This window comes from Podarcis tiliguerta, assembly GCF_965153285.1.
Source record: "Podarcis tiliguerta genome assembly, chromosome: 2".
NCBI classification, from domain to species: Eukaryota; Metazoa; Chordata; class Lepidosauria; order Squamata; family Lacertidae; genus Podarcis; species Podarcis tiliguerta.
The window spans coordinates 89,042,287-89,056,399 of record NC_139535.1 but is presented as its reverse complement, the minus strand read 5'-3'; the positions used below and the strand labels follow the sequence as shown (position 1 = coordinate 89,056,399).

General features: G+C 42.6%; 1 protein-coding gene across 1 annotated transcript; it reads left to right on the top strand.

Annotated features, from left to right (window-relative positions):
• The first annotated feature begins 1,048 nt into the window (after positions 1 to 1,048).
• KCTD2 (potassium channel tetramerization domain containing 2) lies at positions 1,049 to 12,449 on the top strand. The gene is made up of 6 exons (XM_083429056.1): positions 1,049 to 1,528; positions 3,066 to 3,174; positions 3,911 to 4,002; positions 5,310 to 5,405; positions 6,956 to 7,081; positions 8,788 to 12,449. Exons 1-6 carry the CDS (start codon positions 1,220 to 1,222, stop codon positions 8,815 to 8,817), a joined length of 762 nt encoding a protein of 253 aa, XP_083285182.1. The 5' UTR covers positions 1,049 to 1,219; the 3' UTR covers positions 8,818 to 12,449.
• The last annotated feature ends 1,664 nt before the right edge of the window (positions 12,450 to 14,113 follow it).

Sequence of the window (14,113 nt, the reverse complement as noted above, 5' to 3'; positions counted from 1 at the left end):
GTATGCCTTCTGTTGCATTGCGTTATCAACATGTCAAAGTGGAGATCTTCTATCGCTATTAGCGAAGCGAGTCGGCTTGAAATATCTGCATCCCCCGTTGGCTGCATTCTTGCAACATAACTGCTTAAAATGACTGTGCGTGTATGTGTGAACTTGTAGTACTTCAGGGGAAACCTGAATGAGCAGTTTTGAGATTCACCAATAAAATCAAGTAGGTGAATATGCTCTTGAAGTCTTTATTAGAAATGCCTTATAAGACATCTCGGCTCCCACCTAAAATACTGTATGCAGATCATAATGCAGGGTGGTTGCAACGCTCACTTCAGTCTACATCTTATAGCTATAACAATTGACTTACGATGCCACGTTGTAGTAAACCATTCTAAGCACCAATTGCCTTGCCACTCACAATCCAAGGGTCATAAAAGGCTCGGTTTTTTTCAGTCGGGCAACTTGCAAACATATGTACTGTATAGGGGAAGTCATTTTGACGGGAACCACTGACTGGTGTCTCCCCCCCTTAAATTAACATTCACATTATTTACTCCAGAGAGAGGATTAATTATTTGCTTTGGGGGCGGGTAAGGAAGTGGGAGAAACGCCCGCTGCTGCCAAATCACAGTTTCAATTACGGTAAATCCTGTATCTTCTCCTCTCATCAGCTGTCACTTTCATCACGCTGACAGAGCGGTGAAAGGGGATTCGAAAATAACTAGGAAGTGTCCTCTGCAAACGAAGTGCCGTTCTATCCTTTTGTGTATCTATGGTATAGGTAATCTAGGAACGAAGTTTCTGTTTCCTTCCTGGAATCCTGTTTCCTCTAATGCCTTGTTCTATTGGAGACTTTTCCCTTGAAATAATTTTATATAATTTAAATTTAATTAAAATTTAAATTCATTAAATTAAAATCAATTAAAATTAATTTAAATAATAATTATTATTATTCTCCGCTTCTGCTGGCTACCTCCAGCATTACTATGTAATGGTAAACGAGGAGCATGTAAGGCCTCGGCGGCTGTCGCCCCCCCCAGAGAACGGTTGGTGACCCGGAAGTGACCTTTCCTCCCGGAAGTCCGGCTCTCCCTGTCAGCAGGGACTGGGGTGATGGCTTCCGAGCCCCGCCGAGCGCAGCTCCAGTTTCTCCGACCTGGCCGTTGAGCTGGGGCGACCGTTGCCCGTCTGCCTGCCGTAGGCCCAGGGGAAGAAACCGTAGCCCAGAATGGCGGAGCTGGTGGCCGGAGAAGGGCCGCCGCGGGGCCGCACTCCCAGCCCGCTGCCGGGGCCGCCCAGCCCTCGTCCAGCAGCGACGCCCGCTTGTCCGCCGCGCAGCCCGGAGCCGCCGGCGCCTGAGAGAGCCGGGTCGGGGGGCGGCGGGAGCAGCAGCAGCAGCAGCGGGGGCTCCAAGTGGGTCCGGCTCAACGTGGGCGGCACCTACTTCGTGAGCACCCGCCAGACTCTCTGCCGAGAGCCCAAGTCCTTCCTCTGCCGCCTCTGCTGCCAGGAGGGGCCCGAACTGGGCTCCGACAAGGTGAGTCCGGTGGGTCCATGTGGAGTGGCAGCGCTGACCTCTTCCTTCCTTAACCGCCCGGCCCCTCCTGGGGCGCTTTCCTAGAACGTCGGCATGTTCTCCGCACCCCGGTAGCCCTCATACCCTCCGTCTCGTCTCCTTCCCGCTGCGATCACTGGAATAATAGGCTTGTTTCCACGCATTTAAGCCTCTTTCACCCAATGCATTTAAAGCATCCCCCCCACCCTAATCCTGGGAACTAGAGGTTACCCCTCACAGAGCTACGGTTCTCAGCGCCCCTAGCAAGCCGCAGTTCCCAGGATACTTTGCAGGGTGTGTTTTTGCAGGCATCAAAGCTAACCAAAGCCTTGATGGGAACTCCTCAGCAAAAAAAGAAAGGGATCCACACAAAAGGGGCATTGCTCCCTTTGCATGTGGCAGTGGGGTGCCTGCCCACTTCAGTGACAGTTTATAGCCCCTCTAGTGGTTTCTGTGTTGACCCGACACTTCCCTGTAAGTAGTAATTTCAGTATATTAACTATGCAGTCATTACACAGGTGCTGTACTCTTATTCATCAATAGTGTGGCCTCTGCTTCTGTTTTAGGGAAATAAGGAAACTGAAAAGCTTTAATCTTGTGTGCAAAGTGAAAATACTTGTGAATAGGGTGTGAATACTGTGGAAGATTCTGAGCGCTCTGTAAAAGACATTATTTTAGAATAGAACAAAAGCCATTTCCCAGAATAATTAAATCATAGTGAGAATGGGTAAGCTCTGTTTCTTATTTATAGCTTCCTTGGTGATCTTAAACAAACAAACAAAACATCTGAGCACGTAGTCAAAGGAATTGATTGCACTGCACCACTTATGTTCAGCAGAATCTTTTTTTCTTTTCTTTTTTATCCTTACTAAAGAGTGATCTGAGGTGATGTTTGCTTGACACATAATAGAAGTCAGTTTGGATTACACTGACAGTTTAGATTGGCAAAAGTATTTCTTTAGAATTCAGTTGCAAGAGTTAGGGTTGTGCTCATTTTTGTTTTTGCTGCTTGTCATTGTCATATCATGACAATTCAGGAGCCGATCTCACTAATTTTTAGGAGAATGTCGCTGATAGATGCAAGAACAGTTTATTTCAAGTAAATAAGCATATGATTAAGTGATTAGGTGGAATTGCCTTATGTAGGTGGTACCCTACCTTTTTTAATTATATCATGGTGTCATCCTACAGTAAAGGTTGGCATAAAAAGCTTTTGACGCCAGAGTTTAGAAACCTGCCAGCACTGTTTTCCCATCCACCTCCACTACTTCAGCAGAAGATACCCATAGTCTCCACCACCATAACCATGACAACATGTTAAATCTAACTTCTGTCTTTTGTGGATGATTCAACTAGTTTAAAAGAGCCCACTGGTTTTCCTGAGAAGTGTAATTCTTTGCAGAGGACCAAATTCTCAACCTTTGTAAGACTAGCCCCCCCCCCCCCCCAGCCAAATGTCTTCATTCCATTGAATTGTCCATTTTAGCATCAGAATCTGACACTGGTGTATCTCTAACAGGATGAAACGGGGGCATATCTCATTGATAGGGATCCCACATATTTTGGTCCAATCCTGAACTACCTCCGGCATGGAAAACTCATAATAAACAAGGAATTGGCAGAAGAAGGTAAGAAATGGAGATTGCGGTGCTTTGTCTGACTTGGGCAAGGTAAAAATCAATCTATATCCTTGAAAACCAGAGGGAAGCTTAATGGATGTTGGCCACATTTCAGCCCAGAGCTAGTGCACTTAAGCCCATTGAAATCCATGGTCTTGAGTGCATTGACTCCTGTGACTGAGCGAGGCCTTGGTCAGCATCTTTCTGTGTCATAAGATTGTGGTTTAATTTAGAATGACCTAAGGAGGAGGTGTACAAAACCAGCTTTATTCATGGAGGCACATTATTCTGATGCAACTATCTCATACAAGGCATTCTGTTAATAAACATCAGTGGCATTTTGTATTAACTTGTTGTTTTTCATTGAAGTGTGGTCTGCAAAAGCAAGCTCCTTTTTGTGAAGAGCTTCAAATGGAGGGAACACATCTTCATGAATCCCCAAGTTCTAGTTTTCTGCTCTTAATGAAATAGAAGTGTTTGCAGCTGTTTGTGGTCACCTTTTTTTCTAATTTTTGCCTTTGTTTTTGCTCTTGCAAATTGAGATTCTGGTAGTATAACGTTTGTTGATCTGCAAATTAATTATTTAGGTTAAAATATATACAGTATGCAAAAAAATAATTCTGCAGTGTCATAGGCTTCAGTAATCTGCGCAGAAGACTTTGGGGTTAGCACAATATTGCTTCTAGCATTCTTCCTTTTTTAAGGCTAACAATCTTCCTAACTGCACCCCCCTTCTCATTCCTAGGTGTGCTGGAAGAAGCTGAGTTTTACAACATTGCATCTCTAGTGCGGCTGGTGAAGGAGCGAATACGGGACAATGAAAGCAGAACTTCTCAAGTAATGCATGTTAAAGAAAATAGAAGGGGGGATTTTTGTAACTGGAATCAAGGGCAAATCTGTGCTTAGCCTTCCCTTATTTGTGGTTGTGGTCAACTGCTACTCTCTCCCTGTGACATACACTTTGGAGAAGGGGGCTGGGTTTCTTTGCTGCTATGATGGGCTTTTGCAGAAAATCCAAGCAGCGCTTCAGTGCTGTTTCAGTCTGCAAAAGCCCAGCAAGAAGGAAAAGAAGCCACACATCCTTTCTTGTCCCAAGTTCTTCATGGAGGAAAGGAGAGGTGTCTTCTCTTCCTTGTGCTGGGCTTTTGCCAGAGGTGCCAACAAGGACCTCACTGCTCCTGCTGGACCTTTGCAGGAGCTGACAGAAAGGGAAGCAAAGCAGTTCTTTGCTCACCCAAATCCTTCATGAACTGCTGGGAAATGAGGGGGAAGGGACAGCAAAGAATGCTCCCTTGTCTGTCGCAATATTTATTTATTCATTTATTTATATCTAATGGATTTGTATCCTGCTTTTTGGGAGAACCTCCTCACAAAGTGGCAAGTGTCATGTAGAACAATACAAGCACAGTTTAAAGCTTTTTGTTTTGCAGCAACTCAAGCAATCCAGTCAGCACAGCTGTAAAACACAATATGAACATTAATTGCCTGCATACAAATCACTTCATAAAAGCAGCAGAGAACAGATGTGAATTTAAAACCTGTTTGAAAATTTGTAGGGGTGTGGTTTACACGCTGAGTGGGATACATGCCAGGTTAAAAATGCTGACGAGAAGGGCAGTCTGGGTCATTTTCCTATCATTCCCAGAGTGCACGTAGATAAATAGGTACCGCTCCAGCGGGAAGGTAAACAGCGTTTCCGTGCGCTGCTCTGGTTCGCCAGAAGCGGCTTAGTCATGCTGGCCACATGACCCGGAAGCTGTACGCCGGCTCCCTTGGCCAATAAAGTGAGATGAGTGCCGCAACCCCAGAGTCAGTCACGACTGGACCTAACGGTCAGGGGTCCCTTTACCCTTTACCTTTATCCTGGCTATCTCCATACCTACACTTCTATACACCTACCTCCCCGGGGTTATTTCTGGCTCTCAGATTTTCAGCAAAACTTGCCACATGTCTTTTTTGATGGTTGGGAAAAGCATGAAATGTCCTTTTGAAACATTTCTAGTGGTGTGTGTTCTCAGGAATCAGCAAGGCCCTGTGACACACTAATTTCCTTGAAGCTAAGCCTCTTTAAACAAGCTACCACTACTTGGCAAAGCCACAATGTTAATTTCTAACTTATTGTTTGGTTCCCCTTTGTGTCCCAGGGACCTGTCAAGCATGTTTACAGAGTCCTGCAGTGCCAAGAGGAAGAGCTCACCCAGATGGTGTCCACTATGTCTGATGGATGGAAATTTGAACAGGTATCCAGTGCTAAAGAATACTTTCCTATCCGGAAGAAGGGGCCCAATTCACAAGGCTTATAAAATGGCTAATCTTCCCCCTCTATTATTTGTTATTGATAGGAAGGGGCTGTCAACAACTTAGTGAATAATGAATGCTTTAGTGGGTTCTCCTTTCACCTTTTCAGAATCTAGAGAATATGGGAATTCTCATGGAACATAAATTGTGCCTAGTCTGCTGTTGCCTGGAGAGAAGTCTGATCACTGAGCCTCTAGCAGATAATTGCTGATTATCTTCTAGGGAAGTCTGATTACAAGCTTCTGCCCATTACCATTCCTCGCTCTTCACTTTTGTTGATAAATGCTGTCAGCCTTGAAACTGTTGACTGATGCTAATCTTGCACTCATAAATAAGTGCACAACTTGATGGGCCCAGTCTTTTCCTATGAGAGACACTGGCAGAATGTGCTTTGACTAATGCTTCCAATCTTGTTAGGTTACTGGTTTTTTATTTACTTCTGGTTTTATGCATTCTGGTCAGTTCAATTTCCTCTTAATGAGGAGGAATTCTTTTTTATTATATTGAACCATCATTAGGGGGCTCTGTAGGACTTCAGTTCTTTTGCCTAAGAAAATGCATTGTTTGGGGTATTTATGGATGGCAGGTTCCCACAATCCTGATTTGAGGTACTGTAGAGCTTCCCTTCCAAGTATGAAAGTCATCGTACTGATGAGCTGGTGACTATCATTTTTTCCCATCTTGGACGCTCAGTTGTTCAACTCAAGTAATCCTTATAGGCTAAACAACCAGCATTAGTCCCTGTCTTCTCTATCTGTTTTTATAACATTGTTTTCTGCTACTTTTCCATAATGCTAAAGGTTTTAAAAAATATTAAGCTGCCTAGAAATGCTTTTAAATAAACCAGTAAAAGTCCAGTTCTATCGCACTTGCAGAAGTCGTTCTGCACACACAGTAATTTAGTTGGATACAACTCAGTCCTAAATTCTACATTTCCTTGTTTGGTGTTTCCTAGATGCATCTGTGGCCTTTTTCATTTTGGGGGAAAAATATTAGTTGTATATTTTAAAATGGCACTGGTGGAATTTTAAGTAATAACAAGAAGGAGCACAATAGCTTGACAGAAAATACACAGGGATTGCTTGTTGGTTTTGTGAATCACAGCATTTCGGGGGCTCAGACTAAAGTATGGATGTGTCCTTAAACCTTCTAAAAGTTAATAAGGAATATAAAGGCGCAGGGTGCTCTGTCTTGTACTCTTTAATGCTTTCTCCTGCAGATCTGTATTTGATCACTGTGAGAGACTAAATACAGACCAAGATCATATTTTAGTTCAGTGATGGGAATCTTGTATCTTTCCACATGTTGCTGAACTACATTTTTCATCACAGCTGGCCTATTGTTATACTATCTGTAAATGACAGGAACAGGAGTGCAAGAACATCTGGAGAACCCCAACCCATTTTAGCCTAGTATTTTAAGGCTAATTCTATACTATTCCTTGTTTATTGCTGCTTCTAACTTTTACATTCTCTTGTTTTTATTTCACTAGCTAATCAGTATTGGATCTTCTTATAACTATGGAAATGAAGACCAAGCAGAATTTCTATGTGTTGTGTCCAGAGAGCTCAATAACTCTACCAATGGCATAGTGATAGAGCCTAGTGAGAAAGCAAAGGTGAGGAACCTGCTTGCGATTGAATTCCTTGAGGATCACATTAATGTTTCTTAATACATAATAGAATAAATACAGAAGGCAGCTTGCTTTTGATGTTGCAAGGTGTATAGTTCCTGTTAGTCAGAGTTTTGTCAATAATAATAATGATGATGATGATGATAATTTGTATACTACCCTGTACCTGTAGATCTCAGGGTAGTTCACAACATAAAAGTCTAAGATAAATGCAATACCCTACAATTAGAAATTGTGGAAGTATAACAATAAGCCACTGAAATGAGGGAGGCAAGGGTGGTGGTAGATAATTCCTAGTTTATTGGTCAGTTAATTCTGAAATATCTGGTAAAGCTGTCAAGCTTTCAGTATGTTCTCCTAATGGTAATCTTTAGGAACAGTTCCTCTCCCTGCTTCCATCTTCCGTAAAGTTTCTGAAAGAGTCTCTGGGAGCTTTTAATCTTTCAGTGCAATGTCTGCTAAGAAGTAAATCTTGTTGGTATCAGTGGGGTTACTCCAGATAAGTATGTATAGGATTGCAGGTTCAGAGAGTCTGGTCTTCTCTTTAGCACTGTCACGACTGCAAATTTGCACAGAACATGTCTCTCATGCGTAATGTAGTGCTGCATAAAGGAGTTGGCAAGGACCATGTTAACATTTCTGAATATATTTGTGCTATAGGGTTGTATCTAATGGTGCCTATTTGACAATAAGGCTTCCGTCCATGAAACAGGGAGGGGAGTAATTTTCAGTAGTTCCTCCTTCCACCCACAGCCCTCTAAGCACATAATCTACATCTGCTCAAGAGGGTTGGAGGACCCTCTAGAATATTGTGGGTGTTTTTTGGTGGGGGGGGGGGCAATAAGGAGACTGCAGAGGTATTGCTGAAAGTGGCTTCTCTCCCCATTCCATTGATGGAGCCTTTGCTGTCAGCTAACAGACACCATTGGATTCAACCTGTAGCCTCTGTCACTAAATCTTACATTGATCTGAAAAATGAAGGGAGATCGAGAGAAGCTGTGGGTTAAGATAAGGGATGGGTTATAGCTCAGTCCCAGGTTCAATCCCCAGCCCTTCCAGGTAGGGCTGGGAGAGAATCGTGCCTGAAACTGGCAAGTTGCTGCCAGTCAGTGTAGGCAGCACAGAACTAATGGACCAGCTGTTGTTATATGGCAGCTTTCTGTGTGACTGCATCCACAAATATTCACAAGCCACACAATGCTGTAGTGTTAGAACAACTTGAAAGCTGATATAGTCCAACTATTCCCAGCAGTTTAATCCATGAAACAGAAGCTTAAAACTGATGATGAAATCTACTTAAAGTGTAGCACAAATAGTGAGCTGGAAGGGCCAATATGTATCAGTACCAAAGGTGCCTACGAAACAAAACTATACATTTATTATTAGACAGAACCAGCTGCCAAAGCACAGCCCAAGTATGCCTCAAAAGTCAAATATTTTAGCCTGGAGCTAAATAATTCAGTTTAGCAATAACAAAGAACCTAACCAGCTAAGGGTTTGTTTTGTAGAGTATTTAGTTTCCTGTAGTTAATAACTTTTTCCTATAATACCCTGGGTGAGAAGCCAGGTGCTAAGTACTATGGTACAAAGTTCAGATTTTTCCTTCTGTTTCTTTCCCCCTCTGTTGCAATAAGTTCCAATCATGTAAATTCTAGCTAACTGCTGTTGTCTTGGTGCTTCTTTCCCCACAGATTCTTCAGGAACGAGGATCACGGATGTAATCTAAGCATCTAATACTTTAAAACTCCCAGATGTCAAAAGGGCAATCTAGCTGGGCAGAGCATTTTTCCTGCAGTCCAACCTTGCTTTTGTACAGTAATCAAACTAACACAAAGCAAAGCTGAGCCTGTCCTGCCAGTAGAAAATTAATCCTGGTGAAAACCAAAGGCTCATCCCACTCCAGTTACAGAAGATGAAGAAAGAAGAGAATCTTCCAGCCAGATAGCCCCCTTTACTCCACTAACTCTGTTTCTTTTTCTTTCTGTCTTGGCACTGATGTGATTTATTTTTATTTAATTGTGTTTTTGGCTCTCTTTAGAGAGGGCTAAAAGTGAGGGCTGCCCAGATTCCTGGGCTCTTTTAAGATATCCCAGGCATCAATGGTCTGGACTAATGACTGAGGAGTTTTGTTTAATGGTGTCATTTTTAAAGAAATTTGTAACACGCTTTCCCAGATCTGATGAAAACACATTTGAAAGAAAATGTCTAAACCAAGAACATTCCTCCTCCCCCCCCCGCCCCGGCAAAAAAAAACTTTTTTATTTTTGTTTTGGATCTGTCACTGACTCAGATACCTGTTAGATGGGCAATTTTTAATTTGGGAGTGGGTGGGGTTATGTTTACCATGGGGCCTTGGCTGAAGGGTTTTTTCTTCAGATAACACTAAAATATAAGCTCTGAACGTTTCTCGCAGTGTGGTTTGGTCATCGCCATTCACACATCTTTAAAAATATGCTATTTCTGCAAATTTCAAATCCATTTCTACTATCTCTTATTCTCTTAAATGTCAGAGGAGCGTGGCAATGGGGCTTATGTCCCATTTTTTTTCCTGCCAGAGCCTGGAGTATAGTCCCTTGACTAACTTTAAAGTTGCTCTTTGATCTGGAGGATTTGTCCCTGCCAAGTTCAGCTTTGCCTTGTCTTGTATTCAGCAGCATGAAAAGACCCCCTTGTTCGTCCTGCATTAAAAGCAGGTTTTCTTTGTACTCTTAGTTAACTTTGGTAGGCTTTAACAACTCTATCCAATACATTCAGGGACGGAGGGTCCCTTATTTACACATGGTGATTCTGCACTTTCAATCCTCCACCTCCTTTTATTGTATTATCTTACCCAAAATAACTAAGTGGTATTGCGGGGGGTGGGGAGGGGTGGTGATGAAAGTTGCCAAACTGTTGTGATTTATTTTTTTTCTTGTCCAAAGTGGTGTGTGAACTTCTGTAATGTTTTTTTTTTCCTTTGGAATGCCTTGAATGGACGTGAAAATGTCGTGCCTCTCTTCTGATCTTAGCCAAATGGGACTCACTGATCTTGTCGGTGAACTTGTGCCATCCCTAATCAGTGAAATGTCCCCTCCTAGTTGTTGGTAAATGGGAATCCCTTAAGCCTTTGCTGCATGGTACCTCCCCTCCGTATCCTGGCTTTGTTCCTTGGGAGTCATCTTGACTTCTGGGCCTTTGAGATAAGCCCCAAAACATACCGAACCAAAGTTTCAGAAAAATTGAAATGCTTTGGTGTCCCTCGGCAATAATCAAAGCTCTCCGCTTACAATCTGAAGACCCCTTATATACAAATTGATGTGTTTGGAATTTTCCACCAAGGAATTGCATTCACTGTGTCTTCTTTATGTTTTATAGTGTGAGTTGATGAGGCTTCTCGTTCTATTTCTTCCTTAAAAGTGAAAAGGGTGGGGTAGAAGGACAGTGCGTGAAGTTTTGATGGGGACACTAAAGGCCTCATCGCGGATAAAATGCATGGAGTTTAAATCAAGTTTGGCACTTAATTCCCCCCTGCCCCACATCCTCCATCGTTCTTCAGTTTGTATGTGCATATATCACTGAGCTTCCCACAATGCACCTCCAGAGAAGTTTTGGTAGGTTAAGGGTTTGAATAACATGTCCTAGTTCAGTCTCTATTACAAGAAGACTGTACCAAAGGTCTTGAGGTCAGTCGGTGGCTGCTGAGACTCAACTGGCTCCATATTGTGTTGAAGTAAACCAACATTCCAGTCTTGCCCTGCCCTTCCTGTTTATAATGTGTTGGTATTGGCATGATTAGACTGTACGTCTTGGCTGGATCTAACTAACACTGTGATGTGTACATAAACCCCTATCTTGTACCTTCAGCTGTTGTCAGTGTATGTCCACAACTGATAAATAATCGGGTGTGTATGTGCTGCGAGGAAGTATAAGAACTGCAGATATATATTTATATGTATAGCATTCACATATACCCTCATAATCTCTCGTTCTCAGGGAGGAGGCGAGAGTGGGCAGTGGTGCTATGAACTAGTTGAAAGAAAAACAGGCTGACAATGCCAAGAGTAGCTGCCATTTCCAACGTGGCCTAACCCAACTCATTCCCCACCTTGCTGGGCACGTAGCAGTGTTAGGTTTGCTTGGAAGGAGACCTTACTGTGTAGCTTTAGTTAATCAAAATGAATACCTCATTGCTTTATTTTATAGTCACCAAAAAACACCATGCATGGGGAAGCCCCATTAGAGGAGTGCCTGATGTCAGGATAACAGACTGGATAAATAAGACTCGTTCTGTTGCCCATATTGTGCCATTGGGAATGGCTCCATTGGAATCTGGAGGACAACCAGATTGTGAGATGAGCCGTAACTGGCTTGATGCAATGCATTACAGCGGGATTGCAGTTAAACTTCTCTGAGAAGCAGTGTTTCTGCCTAATAAATGGGGTAGTCCTATCCTATATACTCCACTTGCTGCTGACAACTAGTGAGAGTTTTTCAGTGGATTTTAAATTCTTCACTGGAACACAATTGCCTTCTCCCTACCTTTCCTTGTTAAGTATTCTCAACTAAAGTAATCAAATTTGTTGGGACCCTCCCTGGAGTGGTGAGCTGTTTAGCTGGAGATAGAAACAGTATTAGGGATTGGAAAAGCTATTGGCTTTCCTAGTATAAGGGCTTGAAATCCAGCTACGGCAAGACACCATTCTAGCTCATCCATTTGTGATATTCTTTCCCCACAAAGACAGGTCACTTCCAGGCCCTGTTAATCTCAAGAACTGGCTTCCATGTTCTGCACCAGTTTTATCTCTGCCTTTATTAGCAACAGGGCTTTTCCTTCCATTTGCCTTTATCTCTGTCCAAACATTATCTCCTAAACTAAAAAGCTGGAAAATAAGTAAGAACCCTGTATCCCCTGCAGAAGGCAGTAAATGAAAAGAGAGGAGCAAATGATGGGATGGGTTATTAATCTGGGTGATTTGCATCTCTTGAGGAGGTTTCCTTTAAAATATTAGCTAGCCCCTGGGGACCAGTAGCAGGTCCAGTTTCCCAGTGGCCAATTGTTCCGTTATAGCAAGGTTGGAGCTAACCTCTTAAAAGTGTCTTTGTTTCTGCACATTTTTAATCAATTTTTCTCAGGGGTGACTGAGTGGTCCGAGGGGAGGGGGGTTTTCCACAAGGGGGTGGGGGTTGGCTCCTCGGACCTCTGCAGCTGGGCCGTGGGCTCCTCACCCTCAGGTTTTGCCTGCAAACCTTGAGGTTTTGTACAGTTCGTCACATGTCAGTGCCCTTTGCTACTGTTTCTCTTTGTTTATTAAATGTGTTTGAATAATAATGGAGATGCTGTGATTTTTTTTTTCCAATAAAGATTCTGACATGACTTGAGCATCTGAGCTATTTTCTTACGCCCTACAACTCTACCTGTAGTAAAGAGAGCTTGGGAGTGTCTTTCATGTGTGTTTTCTCTGTCACAAAGAATGCAACAACTTCTAACCTGGAAGCAATAGCTTTTGGTGGTCAAGGTTCTGTTGCTGAAAGCTTACAAGCTCTTACACTTTACCCAAACTCTTGCAGCAGAACAGAAAATGCTGTCATCAAAGAGAAGACACCTAATGTCTGTTCACACACTGCCTACTTAAACAAGACAGAAATGTTAAGGGTGAAAGCAGATCCATTGTCATGGGTTTAAGCTACTACCTTGTAGATTAAAAAAAGTTGGGGTCCTCATTTTTAATACTGGAGGGTACAATTTTGTATCATTTTTATGTTTTCATTGTTGTCCAAAGGAGACTTGCATCTCAGGCCATTGAGAATTAAGGGTGCTAAAATACTAAGAATGAGGTGAGGTGACTTCTCTGATCATTCAAAAAATAAGGAGTTTGAAAGTTACAAGGCCACTACTCTTTATTTTTCTTCTGAATCTTCCAACATTCAACTTCATTGAATGTCCATGTGTTTTAGTATTATGACAGGAGGAGAAAAATATATATATTTATACACTTCCTCCATGTCATGCATAATTTCTAACACTACAATTCTACTATACTTCCATGTCGCTGCTTATTTTCCTTTTCTCTGAAAAGCCCCAGATGCTGTAACTTTTTTTCACAGGAATTTATCCATTCCCTTGATAACACTGGTTGCCCTTTTCTGTACATTTGGAGGATAAAGCCATGCAGGTAATATTAACCTATACCCTGTAGTCTATGTTTCAGTGTAATTTGTAGTTCTCTGAAGCCTAAAAAGTAGCATGTCAAGCTTCTGTATTTTCATAGAGATCATATTTTACTTCTTTACTAGTATTACAAACACATGATGCTAAGAATGTAGGCTTGTGGGGTACACTTACACCTGAGCAGTTGTTCTCACAGGAAAGTTGGCCACCTGTGGAGACAATGTTCCCAACCGTACAATAATTAAACAGATCTGAACGGCAAGGCTATGAGGCTCAGTGGTTTAGACCACGGCTCCACCTGCATCCCAAATCAAATCCTGCATGATGGGGTGAGCTCCTGTTGCTCTGTCCCAGTTCCTGCCAACCTAGCAGTTTGAAAATACGCCAGTGCAAGTAGATAAATAGGTACCGCTGCGGCAGGAAGGTAAACAGTGTTTCCGTGCGCTCTGGTTTCCATCACAGTGTTCCATTGCACCAGAAGTGGTTTAGTCATGCTGGCCACATGACCCGGAAAGCTATCTGTGAACAAATGCCGGCCCTCTTGGCCTGAAAGCGAGATGAGCACCGCAACCCCATAGTTGCCTTTGACTGGACTTAACCATCCAGGGGTCCTTTACCTTTTTTTAATTAAGCAGATAATATACTTGAGGACAAGATGCTGAACGAAATTGTGCTGGTGATGCAATGCAAAATGTTGAAATTGTTATGCTGTCTTCCTGAGAGAGAGAGCTAAGTGTATCTCATCAAAAATAGAGACTGTTTTATTTCATTTTTTTTAAAAAAGTACATTTTTCTGTTTCTGGGAAATATCTGACCAGTATTTAGACCAAAGGTACGCGGGTGGCGCTGTGGGTTAAAGCCTCAGCGCC